The sequence below is a fragment of the Hirundo rustica genome, chromosome 6 (genome assembly GCF_015227805.2).
Source record: "Hirundo rustica isolate bHirRus1 chromosome 6, bHirRus1.pri.v3, whole genome shotgun sequence".
In the NCBI taxonomy this organism is placed as follows: Eukaryota; Metazoa; Chordata; class Aves; order Passeriformes; family Hirundinidae; genus Hirundo; species Hirundo rustica.
The window spans coordinates 51,506,899-51,524,723 of NC_053455.1; the positions used below are offsets into that span (position 1 = coordinate 51,506,899).

The window sequence follows — 17,825 nt, forward strand, 5'->3', positions numbered from 1 at the left end:
AAAAGAGGGGTAGTCTTGGACATTATCTGCAGCAAAGAAGAATTTTACAAGGCATAAGGAGAATCCAAAGTGGAGAATAGGGAAGGGATGTGATGCCTTTTAGAACAGTGAAGAGACAGCAAAGACGTGCACCACACAGGGCCCTTTGAGTTTCCAGGGCAGCCTTCAGCTGACTGCCAGAGGCAGTGATTGTGACCAGTTTGGAAAACTGAGCTGCCAGTGCTCAACCTGGGTGAAGCCAGGCTTGAAGCACCCAGTTTACCTCTAAAAAGTATTCACCTGTTCCAAGACAATTCAGTCTAGGAAAATGCACAGATCCGAACTCTCTAGCATGTTTTAAACTCTTCACCTCTTAGAAATGTTCAATCTGCTAATTAGACATGACAATGCTGGATTAGATAACTAATACCAAAATTTACTACTGCCTGATATAAGTTGCTTTTGGCAGTGTTCAGTGTCAGAAGCAATAACATTAACTCTGCTCCTTTCTCACACTGCAGATAATGGAAGCTTTCAGGAAGATGAATTAAATTTCACTAACAGAAGGAGAAAAAAAAATTGCCACAGCGGAAGTCCACTTAGGTTATTTCAAAATTATGCTCTATCAGTGTGCACATCAATGTCTTGGTGAATGATCCTGAACCAAAAACTGAGTCAGGTCTAGGAGCAGATCACCACCTGTCCTTTTTCTTCCTGAGAAATTTCTTACATTTTTGCCTTTGCTTGCAAAGTACTCTCCCAAGACTTCATTTGCACTCAGATTAAAAAAAAACCTACAAAACAACAACAAAAAAAACCCTTAGTGGTTAAAGAAAACACAAACAGACAGATATCTAAAAATATTAGAACCAAACTATAGTCAGGCTGATATTGTCTCATAAACAAGAACATAGACCGTTGTGCATGAATACTGAATGCTAAGTAACTTGGGTTTGGCACCACTCTCTTATACTGCACCAATGTTACACTTACCACCATCTTCAAGTATTCTTAGTATGGCAATGAATTAAAATAGAAAGAAAAGTACATTAGAAACCACACTTTTCCTTTTTAAATGCTAATTCCAAAATAGATTTTTCTCCTGGAATACAAGTTTGGGGTTTACTTGAGAGCTGACAAGTTTGGGTAATATTACCCAGAACAGTGCCTTTTAAAAATGGAAGCAATTTCTTCCACTTTTTCACAGTCAGTCATAGCAATTGACAACTTTCTAGCAGCTTTGCAATTCCTTCTACCATGTTTACTGCCTTAAAACTACTTTTTTTTTTTTTTAATTTAAAATATTACTGCTTACAGCTCTGCTTTTCTCTAGTTTCAATAACAATCTGCTTCTTCTAAAGCTCTGAGCATCTCAGTTTTGTGAGGAAGGGCTTCTATCCCTTCACATCATGCTTTTGTAGTGCTCAACCCTCTGTCCTTTACAGGGATATGTACTGCTGAGTGCATTGCATTGATGCGCAGACAGAGATTCTAAGGAAAGCGAGACAGTAGCTACAACAGGAATAGATCTTGAGGTGGGAAAGTAGTTAGTTCTTCCTAAGGAAAAAGAAAACAACAATCAGCACAAAAACAGATGTTTCACCCCAATTTCCTATACCCAGGACAATGTAAAACCCAGCACCAAGGCTACTAGAATGTTTTTTGTGTTAGGTTTGTGCTGTGGTGTACAGTGTTGGTCTGTGGAAATCTCTTTGTCTGACAGAAAGATGCATAACTTTGTTAAGGACTAGGAAAAGAGTTTTTACATTAGATGGATGCTACAGCTGACATTCAATTACACAGAGCCTCAGGTGTCCCGCAACAGAGAATGGCTGTAAATGGCAAAAAATAAACTGCCTGACCATTTAGACTTTAAAGCCAGAAGGGGCCTATGGACATTGCCTAACTTCTTACTGAATATGAATCACATAAATTACATGTATTCACCCCAATAATTATACTCAGCATTTTATCTTGGAGATTAAACTGTTGAGTGCTGTATCAGGAAATGAAAGAAAAAGCTGCCACCTGTGCCCAAAGGATCTGCAGCGACAGGGAAAGGTGCTGCTGAGGTAGCCAGGCAATCCCAGCACATTACCCCCGCTTTGTGTAAAGAAAAATGGGGAAAAATACCTGAAACATGGCAAAAAATGCTTACAGGCTCCAAAACTGGCAGTTTGACCTAACCCAAGGAGAACCTTGCACAAAGACGGTGCAGTGGTTCATCTCCTACAAGGCCTGCTCTGTACACTGACTTACCAAGGCTGGTGCTGCCCAAGGAGTGAACCCGCAGCCAGGAACGAGCACGGACTGGAAACGTTGTCACTGGGCAACTTCACTGTCCCCACCGGGCTGGCCAAGCTCCTCTTTTGCATTACTCCTGCAGCAGAGACACAGAGACAGCGTGAGAACCCTCACCTCTACTTTGCATAGCAAGGTGGAGTCTCTCCCAGTGGAGATAACCCAGAACCCTCTGGCTGCAATCCTGTGCCCTGTGCTGTAGGACGGACCCTGCTGGAGCAGGGAGGTGGGAGGGACCACATGAGCCCCCATGGCCTCTTCCCTCACCCATTCTGGGATTCATCTGCACTGATGAAGCAGATTTTAGGGTCAGGCTGTAAAGCATGAAACAAATCTAAATATCTGACTCAGCTACTAAACTGAAACAGCAGCAGCTTTGAGAAGGAAGTTGGCAGCACCACTTAGAAGTCCATGGAATGGATCCAGCTACCCTCTTCTCCACTCACTCTAATTATTTATCCCTGATCCCTAAATAGACTCGGTCTCAGGCTTGCTTCAAAGAAATGTACATTTCCGTAGCTTCTCTTTCTCTTTAATTCATTTTTTCAACCTTACACAAAAATCTACAGCGGATGTCAGGCCATTTCATCTGAACTAGAGCCTGTATAAAAATATTTAGCTTTAAACTTCATTTGATTAAATATGTCTCCATGTTTTTACTAAATGCACCTTCATTTTATTTTTCCAGCAGAAGTCTCGCTAAGTGGTGTCTTTTGGTTCATTTGGATTTTTTTTAATATATATAAAAAGCAGCTATTCCTTCTGTCCTGAACTTTTGACTCAAAGCCTAGTATTTATAGTTAATAAGGCTGGAGCAGATCAATGGACTAGCTGATCTGCAATGATGTTGGCTTAGTGCCACATGTCTCCATAAGCATGTCCAAATGAAAAATCAGTTTCTCAATCCAAGTGTATCTAAAATACTTTTTTTAATTTTGTGTAAATTCACAAATAATACAATATTGAAGTGATTTCTCTTTTTTTAAACATACTGTACAATCAGGATAGTTAAGTGTTTTACATCAAGGCACAGCACACTGTATAATACACATATGCCTTGCCAGGCAGCAGTTTAGTATAATCCCCGAGATTTGGCAGTAGGGCCAGGATAAGTAGCATGGATCACATAAGCTGGAAGATAAATAAATAATAGATGCTGTCACATTTTATTTGAAATAGAGTTGCATATAAAAAGAATATACAATAATTTAATAACTAGATTCTCTTTTACTATACATAACAGAAGTGTTTTCATTTGTATTAAATAAAACATTTTCAATAGTAGGATGAAAAATTAATCTTTTTGGTGGTCTTGGTTTATGAAGAAGAGTTGCTTCCATTAGAAATTAAAGTCGAGTTTTCAGTTTCATTGCAACCTGTAAGAAAGAAGACCAGTTACTGATATGTTGTTAATGAAATGTTAGTGGCAAAACAAGCAAATAATTCCAACCAAATTGTTGTGTTTAGTTAATGCACTGTGAAGGTAGTTACCCAAGCAGAACATCTCCAAAAGCTCTTCTTCACAGTCTACATGTCTTTGTTCTATTTGTAACATATTTTTTCTTTCTACACTCTCACTCGCCCTTGTCTTCTCAGAAGTTACCACTGCAGATCTGTTATTCCCCCCCACAAAACTAAAACGTTGGTGATGCCCCAGGCTCTGTTTGGTGCAGTGCATTTACCATGTTCACATCACCATTCAGCTTCTCAGACCTGGACACTTCTTCTTCGCCTGCCGAAGGCCTTGGAGCCCACGTTGGTTGGCACGAAGTTGTTCTTGCCCACTGCCCCTGACCTGCTAAGGAAGTCCGCCAGGCGATGGGTCACACAGGTGGCTGTGTTGCAGGCCCTCTTCTGTGCTGTTACACTGCTTTTCGAGAGGAAAAGGAAGAGTTAGTTCCTGCAGCATAAAACATGACTGTTTTCACACACTGAAACATCACCATGACTAGCAAAGGCTCTTTTGCAGGATTAAAAGTAGGCTGGCCGTGCAGCAGGCATTTGCATCTTCTGTGCACGGCTTACGACTGCTAAAAGAAGCCTCTTTCTGGTTTTCTCTATGTCAGGCTCACTTTATAAAAGCAGTTGGACTGAAGATTAAATCCAGGCCAGATTTTCAGCCACACCTGGGCTACTGCCTGCCTCCATCCAGGCACTATGGCCATGGAAAGGCGCTGAGGAGGTTCAGATCTGGAGAATTTAAACAATCCCTGTTTCCTCCAAAAGTTCACATCTGTATTTTGCTTGAGGTGTTCCTGAAAGGCAGTAGCAGACACATTTTTCACTTCCCACTCCAACACTTGCGCTCCCTAACAGCCAGAAAACACATGGAACTGCAGCATCACTGATCACTACAAGAGCTTTGTCAATGACTCTGACCAGCTGCCTTCAGAGCTGATCCACACATAAAGACACGGCTTCCAGGTACTTAGTGGGAATGGGAGAATACCTCTTTCCTCCAGACCTTTGTCTACTACAGAACTTCACCATGGAGTGAGCAGTTCAGACTTTGACAGTATTAGTTCTCTGCTCACAATTCAGCCTACAGCTAAGTTATACTAGATGTGGAACTTCAAGGAATTCACACAATCCTTGCCTGAAGAATTTTCTACTAAAGCAATGAGTTTTTCTTGCAAGAGGGATTTTTATCACCTAAGCATTACAACACATTCTATTAATATCAACAGTGAAGAGTTGTTTTTACAATCAATGCCAACTTTTTGAAAGAGGCCTTAATTACAAGATAGATGCAGCGCTCCAGCAGAACTGTAATGAAATCTGGGTTTGGCTCTTAATACAAGACAACCTAACATAGGTGAATAGTAAATCAACACATATATTTTAAAGGTACATAAGTTTTAAATATAGTGCAAAGACCTATTATAAAATAAGAAGAGAAAAAGATCACGAAATTCTTACCTGGACATGTTCAATACCCAGTTTTAAACAGGATTACATTTCTAGTTTGTTATAATGAATACGTATGAGCCTTCCTGATTTCTTTGCTTCTCAGGGTCCCTACCGGCAGGATTGCATGCATGCCTGATTACAGCAGTACATATCAATTCATATGTAGAACTTTTTCTCTTTCAACTTTTCTAGAAGTTACTAGCATTGTTTCTCTTGAACTTTAAGACAAGTTGCAAAATTTTTTTAGTGTCATCTAGAAAGCTCACACTCTAAAACAAACTGTTAAACCAAGCAGATCTAATCCTTATAGAAAAATAGGTTTATTGAACAAGTGCATGGGCAAGCACAAAAGAAAGAATCTAGTCGTACATTTAACAGCCAGAAATGAAGAACCTTGTCTAGATTATTTTTTTCAATCACTGTCTAAGAAAATCATTTGGAATGTCAAGGCAGTGCTGATCACTTTTATTTATTTTTTTCCCCAGTTTGGTATGTATGTTATGTTCTTGATCTTCCTAACATTAGGTCACATCTCAAACATTCTCTGTCGAAAACAGAATCAAAAGAACACAGCAAAATTAGCAATCAAAGTTAGATCCACATGCATCAGGTTAAAAAAGGGAGAGGGGGAGAAATAAGCATGTCTAGTTGTTTCCTAGGGGTTCCCCATAGTTTGGATAGCGTTCATGTTCCAGGTCACTCAGCACATTCCGTTTCTTGCCAGGAGTTCCAGCCCCGACGTCAGTGCGAGGGTAAGTTTGCAATTTGTGCAATTCTTGAGACAGTTTGCCCAGCACACAAGTACTCAGACTGGCACAGCGTTTGGAAATGGGTTTATCCAGGCTGCAGGGGGGAAGAAAATAAAAACATGCCCAAAGGAAGAGGAACCTCAAACATGCACATTCATGCATTTCTTCCCTACATAAAAGATGTAATGTTAGGAAACTTAAAAATTCATTCAAAATAAATCCAAACCCTCCGCATCACATTCCATGCAAGGCAAGTCCATACAAAAGCAGTCAGAAGGAAAACGCTATGTGTTAATGAATCCAATTTTGCTGACAAGCAAGTCCATTAACCCTCTGGATGCTCATATAGTCAGAGGTCAGGAAGTTGAACTTCCCCCATATCCCACATGCTCTTCAGTGTCCAATCCATCCCCATGCATTGCAATGCAAATCCTGTTAAGATAATGCAAATGCTCCTGCATGCCTTTGGTCCCCGGGAGAGTGGTGCTGCGTGCATCAGGAGGGACGCATCCCTCCTTCCAGGGGCTTTCCATGCCTTACAACAGCATGCACTTGCACAACAGAGAATCCAAGAGTGACTGAGTAATGCCCTAACACTCCCACTGGGAAGACATACCTTTTGCTGCCATATTTTAACACAACCTACTCATTCAAGCTCAAATCGCCCTCCACTTTCAGAAGAGACAGATAGAGGCAGGTTAACTAGGTGGAAGCCATTCTCTTGACACCAACACTAGGATGTCTCTGCAGCATCATCCTTTACCAGTTAGCCATAACCCCAAGAAAACAAAAAGATCTTCACCTGCAGAGGGTCTGCTCAAATGGCTTTTGCTAAATATCAAACATATGACACTCCCACATTGCTGTTCTGCAGTCCTTACCTGTTCCCCTCGGAGGCTTGCTCCAGCTCTTCTGCTGTCATCTGTATGAACTCTTTCACCAGCGCATTTAATAACCTCCGAGCTTCATAATCACTGAGAGTCACTCGATCCGTTATGGACTCCAAGCCAGGTCTAGGCAGAGGCAAGGGAAACAGGGTGAATAAACCACAGGCTGCTGCAAAGAGAGGGGTTTGACAGGCTGTGTGTCATTGACAGCGGCTTTCAGGGTGTGAATATGCAAACCCCGATGGGCTCCCTTCCCTTCACAGTGTTAGGCGGTTTAAAAAGGAATCAAAACACCACAGCTCAAAAAGCAGCCACCTTTCTCCTTCACCGTGGTCTGTTTCTCTCCTAGACCTCTCAAGAACATTAAGCATTTTCATACCATTCAGACAGAGCACTCAGCAAGAGGACCCGCTTCTTACCTGACTGGGGCTGCCTGGAAGCTGTCCATCTGGCACACAACCAAGGCATAAACAGCAAGGAAAGATGAAATCTTCAGCATAACCATGATTTCCTCTCTACAACAAAGAGGTACATCAAGCAATGGCTCTTTTCCAACCCTCTCAATCCTGCAAGTCCCACTAAAGAGGTCATGGCTTCCTAGCCACAAGTAGCACAAATATGAACAGCTTTATATTTTAAATTAACTTTTTTGTTTATTTTGATTATTGCTATTGTGCTCTAGTTTTCTCAAAATTTTATTTTTGCTTGGCACTATTACAGGGCAGAAAAATGTGGCTTTTCAGACCTGCAGCTATTTGCATTCAACTTAAAGCAATTTTCCTCAAACTGGCAGAAAATACATTCCCCTAAAAACTGCACACAATGTCACAGACCGTGTGTCCGACATGGAGATACAAATCACAAGGAAAAACATTAAGCATTTAACATTTCTGAGAACAAAGTGCCCCTGTTAGCACTTTACCTGAAGCTGCTTGCTTCTTGCCAGCCAGCACACTAACAGCCCTGTTCAGATTACACTAAGAATTAAGTAGTTTAATTTCAATAAATATTCCTACTCTGAAACCACAGAAGTTAAAAATCACTCAAAAGCAAAAAAAAAAAAAAAAAAAAAAAAAAAGCTGTAAAAATGCCTATTATTAAAGATTTGAGATACACCTCTCGCGGCATCCGCGTCTTGGACTCCAAGGAGCACGTCACAACTACCACATCATCCTCATTTTTGCCAGCTCCCAGTACTCGACGGGAACTGTGAGCCCGTTTCCGAAGGATGCCCCTCGTCCCCGCGGCTCCCCGGGGCGCCCCGGCCGTGACCTTTGCCGCAGCACTTCGTCCTGGCCGGACACGCATCGGCGGGGCGAGAACGGACCGTCCCCGCCGCCTTGGCTCTTGCCGCCCCGCAGTACACGAGCACACGAATGGAGGTACCAAAGCCCCGCTCCCCGGCAGAGACTCGGGGCTGCCGCGACCCGCCCCGCGCAGGGAGCCGCGGCCGGCGCGGCGCTTACCGGGGCGCGGAGCGGAGCTCGGGCGGGCGGAGGAGCGGAGCGGGCGCGGTGCCGGTGTCGCCGCCGATCCGCGGTGTCACGCACTGCCCGCTGCCCCCTTTATACCTGCCGCCGCCGCCGCCTGCGTGGGCGCCCGCGCGCGCACGCCAGCCAATCACCGCGCCGGCCGCCCGACGGCGCCCGCTCCGCAATTGGGCGTCGATTGGGCCCGGCGGTGACGTCATGGCCCGCTCCTTGAGCGTCCCATTCACAAAAAAAAAACCGCGGCGCGGGCGAGGCGCGGCCGGGGGCTGCGCAGGGCCGGGCGGGGCGGGGGGGCCGCTGCCGCCGCTGCACCGCTCACGCGTGGCGACCTCTGCAGCGGTGGGACCGCATTGCAGAGCGGGGCCGCTCCCTCCCCGGGAATTCCCGCCCCCTCCGGCGCGCAGCCCGAGTGTACCGGCGCTCTCCTGGCTCCCCGACCGCAGCCGCCAGCGAGTGGCGGGGCTTTCGCGCCGGCGGGCACGGGCGGGATGTGCAGCGGGGCAGGGGCACGGCGGGCGGCAGCGCTAGTCTCTGCCCGAAGGGAGCACAACAGGGCCCCCTCGGTTCCTCGGCAGAGCGCAGGGAGCGCTGGCGGCGGTACCGCCGCTCCTCGCCCGGGCAAGGGACGAGTGGCACCTGCGAGCAGCTCAGGTGCTCTGCCCTGCCGGGCGCCCGCACCGCTCCCCCGGGCCGGGGCGGCGGAGTAACTCCGCGCTCCGAGAGGAAGCTCTCAGCATCAGCACCGTGTCCATCACACAGCTCCAGGGGCAGGTGCGGCGCCTTTCCGCGCACGGAAGAGGCGGCCGGGAAGGGGGGCTGGCCCCCGCGCTGCCCGGCGCTGAGCGCCGCCGGCGGGGATTACCGGGCAGCTGCGCGCCGCCCATGCATCACCCGGCGAGGACTCTCTGTCACCGTAGCACCTGCCTGCTCAGGATGTTTGCCCGGGAGGGTGTTTGCCCAGGCGCAGCAAGCGCCGGCCCGGCGGGGGCGGCCCCGGGGACACTCGACATGGGGGGGACACAACCGTGCTGCCTCCCGGAGCGGGCAGGGGATGGGGGAGAAGTGTTCCGGGAGGGATGCTCTGCAGCGCCTGGGCACAGAGAATGCTTCCACCGCCCCGCGAGAGACCGGGAGCGCCTTTGCTGCCCGCCCGAAGTCTCTGGGCGTTTGCCGAGCACGGCGGCACCGGCAGCCTCGCGGCACACGGGCTGCCCAGCCGGCGGTGCCCCGGCGGGCGGTGGCCGGGCGGGGACGCGCAGGGTCCCCGACCGTCTCCGGGACCCCCGGTGTGACGCGGCTCCGCCCGTGCCCGCCCCTGCATCGTTTCCCAGATCCCGGCCGCTGCGGGCTGCCGGCGGCAGCGATGGGAGACTCCTGTGCCGCTGTCGCCGTCCCCGGCGGTGACACGGTGGCGAGCAGAGCCCCGCGCACACTGCGCGCACTGCGCGGCCGTGCAGCGAGCAGGTGACCAGCGCGGCTGGATGGCGCGTTTCGCCGTTCAAATGGATGGGGAGCTTTCCTGCGAACATCCCGGCGGCTCCTCGTTTGTGTTTTTACGGCCACTGACGACGGGGTCACTCCCGGCGGCAGAAGCCGTGTGTTCACAGGGAGGTGGATAAATTTCGGGAGAGCCGCGGGGTGGGTGATGTTTTGTCGATGAGATTTAAGCGAGGAAGTTTAGGGGAAAAAAAAAAACAAAAAAAAACAAAAAAAAAACAAAAAAAAAAAAAAAAAAAACCACGAACATAAAGAAACCACTGGCGAGCGGCTGCCGTCCAGGGGGGGATCGCCGTGTCCATCGCCATCCGCCTTTGGGGGTGCCCCGGCCGCCTCCCCTCGGAGCGCGGGGCGGCCACCGGCGGGCGCTGCGCCGCTTCGCCACCCTCGTTTTGCAGAACGACGATTGCAGAACCCTCTCGTTTTTTGGGGTCTGGATTCTGGGTTTTTTCCAAGCGGCAATCCAAACCACTTCTGGGAGGATTTTTGGGTTGATTTTTTTTTTTCCTTTGCTAACACGTCTTCGTAGCCCTTCACGAGCTGCAGCCCTCGAGGGGGTGGCAGGGGATGCTCCTTGGAAGGCTTTCTCCTCCCTCCCCGCTCTGCCAAATTGGAAAGTTCGTTTTAAATTGCAGCACCCTCGCACGTATGCTCACCACGGGAATCCCTCGGGAGAAGCAGTCTGAGTATTTGATTTAAAATCTCCCGTTTTCAAGACTCATGTTCTGGTTTAAGGTCGTTTTTCCCAGGATGCATTTACAAATATTAGGTATCATTCCTAAAGGAATGGCTCGGCTTTGCTTTTGCTGTTTTATTATGATTTATACAGTTACACCAACAGAAATAAAGTGCAGGAACTTAAATGACTGGGCTGCCAGTCTGATATTTCTCTCTAACTCCACTTTTCCTTTTCTCTTCGTATGCTAACAGTTAATTGTTCCCATTTTCTTTGGGGAATTATTTACTCCTTGTCCACATAGAATATTCCCGGGTTTAAAGTTAAAACAATAAAATTCCAGACGATTCTGTTGTAATAGCCTATTTCAGTTTCCCCCTGCTAGGAAGAAAAAGCTAAATTTTGCCTTGTGGTTGATTCCAAGCCCTTCTCCTGCCAGTGTGGCTCGGTCCGGGGCTGGAGCCGGTGATTACAGGATTTCAGGTGCCAATATTTCTACTTTAAGCTTTCACAGGAAGGAGTGTAAATTTAAACCAACAGGTACGGATGCCAATTGATCCACTCCTGCGCACGTAGAGATGATGTAGCACTTGGACGTTGGCAGGCACTTTGGCTGCTCCTTGCCAGCGCTAATGGAGGGACTCCCAGCTGGAACGCTCGTCCTATTTCCCCCCTCCCCCTTAGCTATATGTCATCTGGTCTCCCCAAACTTTTTTTTTTTTCTTTTTTTTTTCAAATATCTCTTCTCTTGTACATGAGATGGAGAAGAAGGGCAGTTGGCCAGTTTGTCTATTTTTGAAGCTGTAAAAAGAGACAGGATTTTCACAGGATAACATTCTGTTGCTTGATAAATCCAAAACTAGAGGTCAAGTGTTCATGGAAAATCTAGCAGAGAGGGGTACTTTGTAGCACTGCACCAAGAAAATGAGACATTTACTGAAACAATCTGTTCCAAGGGACTTGTTCTGCGTTGTTCAGTGCTGAGTATAGATTCAGAGCGGATTAAATAAAAACAAACACAGAATTACTAGATTCTGTTAATTATTTATTTTAAGAAATCAGATTATCTAATGTAACCCCCAGCTCCAAGTAAAAGGAATTTCATCTTCAAATAAATTTGTTTTAATTTGTAGAGAATAAGAAAAATCTGGGCTATTTTATAGTGACTTTCTCTGCACTAGATGCAACTTATTACAATATTATACTCTTTGATATAATTTAACCAATACATTTAAAAGTATGACCATTTTTTCTACTGTAAATATTGCCATTATGTTGAGAAACCACAGACACCGTAGTGAAGTTTTGAAATGCTACCAGCTGACATGCTGGTAAAAACATCACATTTATGTATTATGGCGCAATCTTTGTTCAATACTAAAATGTATTTCTTCAAGAAAGATAAGATGACTGTGAGCTGTACAGGTAAAATTTCATTCCCATGATTGGGTCATATCAGAGGGAAGTGGACCCTACAAAAATGAAAGGGGAAACAGTGATGAGGCCATGATCCACAAACACAGTAATTTCTCCATGATGGAGGTGAGTGTGATTCAGGTCTCTGCCCTCTCTAAGTTTGTTCTTCATAACGACTAATCAGGATTTTTCAGGTAAGCACAAGTTATGATAAAGCCAGCTGTAAAAATGCTCTTCCTTTACAAGGAGAACCTGGGCAGTCAAAACTTCTCTGAGATTTTGGTGGATGCCTGGTCTTTCTGATCCAGGATCCTGTCTCTGTGAACAGCCCACAAGCACTGGCTTAAGTCCTTAAGAAGATTGCACAAGCCACGTGGGGCAAGGTGAGCTGAGCTAACATTCTAACATTTCATTGTAACCTGTTCTACAGAAAATGAAATAGGCTAAGCCGGAGTTAGTGGTGGTGTGCTGCTGTAAAAGCAAGCTGTATGTTAGCAGGAGCATCTTGTTTGAGGCCTGGGAGGTAATCCTTACACTCTACATTTTGCTGATAAGGTCTAGATCAAAAAGACTTGGGCAAGTTGGAGAAAGTCCAGAAAAACACCAGTCCAATAAAACACCATCTTTTAGCACAGAGATCCTATGTAATGATTTAGGGAAACAAACTCAAAGATCAGGGAAAGGTAACAATAGGAAAGACTACAGAGAAAGGTGATAACAAAAATTATAAATACTTGTCATGAAACAATAACAATCTGCAATCTGGTACTATATTATATATATAAATAGTCTTGAAGGGCAACAAAGGAGACACCACACATTTCTACAGCTGAGATTAATGACAGGCAAGAATAGGTTGCATTGCAGTTATGGCACCTCTTTCAGTGTAGGATTTCATGGCATGTTACTCTAACATCTGTCATATATAGGAGAGATTCTCTGGGAAAGGAACATAATCCATTACATTTGTTCTCTTCATATCTTTCTCCTCCAATTTCTGTGGCATCATAATTTGAATAGCTGGAGAATGGCTTAAACTCTGAAACCAACCATATAACTTTTGTAGGCATTTGGTTCTGAAAAATTTACATCCCTTATTGGTCAAATTATTTCCTCAATCCTGCTCCCATAGTCTCTGAAAAACCACATTCAGATTTAGTGTAAGCTCACATCAAGCTTATCCACATAAATAATATTGTACCAATCTATCTTGTGGTTTGGTTTGAATTTGGCCCAAAAAGAAAAGCATCTCCTTTTTATAAAAATGCAGTACTTTCCTGAGAACCAGAACACTGATATAAATCCCAACACTAAAGCATTTCCTTTTAAATGGACATTAAATCTGGATTTAGGCTGCTTCAGTGCCTGCTTTCCAGAAAGTGGAACTGCTGCTGAGCTAATTAGTGAAAAATCTATGAATCACTCTGGAAGCAAATTTTCCTCCAAAATGCCTTAGAAAAGCTCCAAGACTGATTTATGAAAGACATTTTAAACAGAAGATCAGTGTTGCATTGGTTTAATCTCCTTGAAATCTTATCGGCCAAAAAGATTTTGTAGGTTTTGTGACAATTTTCCTGGATATATTCAAAATCCAGTTTTGAATAATCTTTTAAACCAGGCTGAGCCACACTGTCCTGCACTGAGGTTTGCTTGGCCAGGCATCAGGGGCAGACCACAGGGAAGTTTGCTATGGCTTTGTCATCTTCTATCCTGCCTCAGCACAGCTCAGCCTCTGAGCAGGACTACCTAGGCTCCAGCCCTGCCCTGCCACCTAGAAACACATTCCCTCCTTCTGAGAACTGGCAAAATTCCAGTTCTGCCCCATGCTACATCTCCAGCTGGCTGACGAGAACCCCTCACACTCAACAGAGGCAGAGTCACACTTGCAGCGTTAGCAGGGTAGCACTGAGGGGAAGCACTACGGAGGAAAATCTCACTCTGAAAACGTTTCAAAACATTCGAAAAACATTTGATCAAAAATCAGCACCTATTTGCACTCCATTTTTCTGCTTTTTGCAGGTAAAATAAGAGTTGAAAAAACAACCTCAGAACAGAAAACTAATCCTGTTATGCAATAGCACGGTTACAAAATTTTGGTTTCATTGATTGCATAAGTGCTGCGATACTATCCTATATATTGTCAGAGCATGTCAATGAAAACAGGGTGAGAAACTGTTTCTCAAGCCCTCAGGTTAATCCTTGCTTGTTCTTTACAGGATGTTAGAAGAATGGAAGTCCCCTGTGTCACCATTTCATTCTTTGTCTTGCCAGCACCGAGGTCTGATGAAGTCACAGGATAACTCAGAGTTTTCCTCAGTCCCTCCCAGAGCCATACAGTTGTTCTGATATTGTTCGGTCCTACAGCACTGATTTAGCCTCTGCCTTCAGTGAAATTTGGGGCTAAAAAAGATCTCTCTCCTTTCAGTGCTGGTAAATAGTATGTGAAGGCAAAGGCTACTACAACATAATAATTGCTAATCTACTTTCAGCAGAGTTTCTCGGAACCCATAGTCATATGAGACCATCAATTAAAAAGATGAATTTCTAAATTTATGCATAGAATTGACCTACGTTTACTCTGAAAGAACTGGAAAATACAACATGCCAAAACTATTTCTGAAGTTAAGCCAGTCTCAGCCTTCTGAGTCTGCTTGACAGACATGAAATGTTTAGGCAGAGTAGGACTGTGATGAAGGAAAAGGATGTGACTGAAGGAAAAGGTGGGAGTTTTCTCAACAATCAATTACCTAATTCATAAGGGAAAAACATCGGATGTGTTTTTCTGTTTTAGATAATCTGTAAAGCACCAGCATCATTACAGGCTTGGCTCAGGAGATAATTGTAACATGGAAGTTGATTATTCACTATGATGACATACATTAAAAAAAGCTTTGTAAATGTAATAGATAACATCTACATCTCGGTTTCTTTTCTGAGATTCAGGTGGTTTTAGAGTCTTTTTGCCTTCTGCAAAACCCTGAGCCAGATGCATGAAAGAGACGGAGTCTTCAGGTTCTGATGTTTCAAGGTTGCATGCTTTGTTTATTGTTTCTTATCTCACAATTTTCTCAGTGCCCAACAAAGGTCTGTGCAGCTGCTCGGGCATCTGGTGACTCCTCCCCACTGGGCTGCGGTGTTATCTTTTATACTAATTGTTATGTACTCTTTATTTATCGTTATTTGGCAATACCTATCACTTATACTAAACAGGTCATCTCTACTTTGACCCAATCTCCTTAAACTACTTTGTGCCACCGTCACTGCAGAAAAAGGAGTGGGGGAAGAAGAAAGAAGAAGCAGGAGACAACGCCCAAAATCCTCCATCCTGCTCCATCTACTTCCATACTAAAAACCCAAACCTACTGTTTTCTCACCCTGTGATAAGCTAAACTACTATCTTTCACACTCCTGTGACTTGCAATCCATCCCGCAGTGCAGGAAGCCTTTCCCATGGACTGGGATCAAAGCCAATGTCCCTCTGGGCCCTGGGCCAGGGTCCCAGACCCCCCTGTCCAGGTCTCTGACTTGCCAAAGGAATACCCTGGACTCCAACATCTACACATGGCTCTAAACTTGTCAGTGGGCTTATGAAATTTCTTTCATGACAAGCATGCCTGTTTTACATACATCTGTAAAGATCTCTCTCTTTTCCCCAGTCCACCATCAAAGGCAAGGAGCAAAATCTTTACACATCTGTCTATAAAGAAGTGGTTTTCCTGCATTTTATAAATCATGTCATGATTTCACTGAACAAGAGACATTACTATAGGAATGGAAGACACTTTAACCTGATAAAAGTCTACCTTGTTTTCCAGCTACAAGAAGAATAAGAAAACCAGAGCCTGCTCCAAAGTTGTAGCTAAATGCAAGTTTGTGAGATTTTTAATGGAACTTGGAAACAACTTAATATTTCTCCCTAGAGTTATCATCAACATCTTAACATCACTACTCAGAGAACAGCCACACCAGGCAGTATATTTCTTCAAAAGTCAAAGCTATATATAAGTATGTGTAGTCAAAGAATACAAAGCCAAATAATTGCTTTCTGATTTTCTTGAGAGGACAGGAACACAATCATTTCCTGTTATTCCAGCTTCTGCTTACAGAATTTCCAGTGCAAAGTAATTGTAAAACTTGATGACTAGAATGTTTTAGAATTTAATAAAGATACACGCTTTAATGGGTTTCTTTACTCAGACATCATTTTTATAATTGAAATTAAAAAAACCTTTATTCATCCTATAAGTTTGCTCATTTGATCATCCATGATTAAGATGAGTAAAACATTCCCAAAGAAGCAATTCAGCACAAGCTGCCCACACATTTCTGAAGGAATGAATGAATGAAAAAAAAAAAAAAAAAAAATAAAAAGATCAATCAGAAACTGGCAAGGAATCCTGCGCTTGGACAGCCATTGTAGTCTTGCATCCCTAAACCTGCATCCTTAAGTGATTTCATCTGTCTACAAGGGTTTATTTATCACTTACTTTTGACAAGTTTCAGTCATCTTTGTCCATGCTGGTGCTTTTTACCTCCATTTAATCACACATCTTTTAGAGGTTCTCGGACCTTTAATCTTGATTGATTCACCATCTTTTAGCATTTGGCTTGACCAAAATGGATTTTATTTTTCTGCAATCATGCTCTTCAGTTTCCCTTCCTCTGTTACAGTGGGTGACATCACCGTCTCTTCTCCATCTCCAGGGCTCAAACACTATGGTAAGGTCAGTTTTGACTGTTCTCTCCTCTGCTTGAAGATAATTGTCAAATATCATTGGCTTTCCCTCTGCTACAAGTCTATTTACTTCCTTTTTAGTCAAATATTTGGACTTCTCTTCTGTATCTTGTTTCCCCTCTTCTTGGTTCTTTCCTATACTATTTTCCCCCCTTTATTCCCCCTTCAAAATACTTGCTGTCAAAACTGTTAATCACCTTTCTTTTCTTACCAGATGCAGTGGAAATCATGATCATCTAAAACTTTGGGTATTAAACACTTAAATAACAGAACATTGAAGATAAGCTGCAAAAATAAATCAAAACAATAGTACCTCTTCCTATGTTTTCTCAGATACTTAAGCACACACACATACACTCCTCGGCAATTTCTCTTAATTCTTCCTCTGACTGGAGCCAGTCTGAGGTTCTGAATCTCCTGCCTTTTTGGTGAAAATTCTTTCGGCGCTAACACTGAAAATACTGGTATTTTCAGAATCTGGGTTTGTTTATGAAGTGTTTTGCCAAAAATGTCACAGGGTGCGGCAACCTTGCTCTCCGACCTCTGCCCTCCCGATCTCGGCCGCTTCTGAGGCTCAAGCAGCCCTCGCTCCTGAGCCGTCATCCCCACCACGTAACAACAACCTTTGCACGTTCTGGCTGGGATCTCCGGGGACATTCCCCGCCGTGCTGCCTGCGAGGGCTGGGACGGAGGCCGGGCCCTCTCCAGCTGCCGTGGGTGACCCCAGCCCAGGCTGTGCAGCACAGGGAACTTCGGGCGTCACCGCTGCAGCTGCTCCCACCCACCTGCTACCAGAAATCTGGGGGCGCGCGTCTGCCAGCGGGAATCACAGCGGGCTTCATCGGCCCAAGCCCAAAGTGTCTGTGGGAAAGACACCTCGGAACCGTGCGTTTGAGATTCCACAGAGATTCAACAAGGAGCAGAGAGCCGCCGATTCCTCCGCTCAGTTGCCAAGGTCGGCGTGTGGAGCGCGCAGGCAGCGGTGGGTTTCAAAGCTGCACAAACCCCGAGGGACCAACTCTGTGCTTTATTCCAGGGAAGGGAAAAAAAAAAAAAAAAAAAAAAAAAAAAAAAAAAAGGGCAGCGAAGCAGCAGCGCTCCTGACGCGGCGGGCGGAGCCTCCGCGGACCAATGCGCGGCGGCCGGCGGCGGCCCGGGGACGAGAGGAGGAAGCGGCGGCGGGCC

General features: G+C 45.0%; 1 protein-coding gene across 6 annotated transcripts; it reads right to left on the minus strand.

Moving 5' to 3' along the window:
* Window positions 1–3,192: 3,192 nt before the first annotated feature.
* On the minus strand, window positions 3,193–8,354 carry CALCB (calcitonin related polypeptide beta). 6 transcript variants are annotated; one of them, XM_040067542.2, is made up of 5 exons: window positions 8,293–8,354; window positions 7,246–7,341; window positions 6,821–6,952; window positions 3,994–4,147; window positions 3,193–3,656 (listed from the first exon to the last, which is right to left on the minus strand). In XM_040067542.2, exons 2-5 carry the CDS (start codon window positions 7,329–7,331, stop codon window positions 3,627–3,629), a joined length of 402 nt encoding a protein of 133 aa, XP_039923476.1. In that variant the 5' UTR covers window positions 7,332–7,341; window positions 8,293–8,354; the 3' UTR covers window positions 3,193–3,626. The 6 variants fall into 6 exon arrangements, with proteins under 6 accessions (XP_039923476.1, XP_039923475.1, XP_039923478.1 ...); XM_040067541.2 differs by having other exon boundaries at window positions 3,994–4,150; XM_040067544.2 differs by having other exon boundaries at window positions 3,520–3,656; window positions 3,963–4,147.
* Window positions 8,355–17,825: the final 9,471 nt, after the last annotated feature.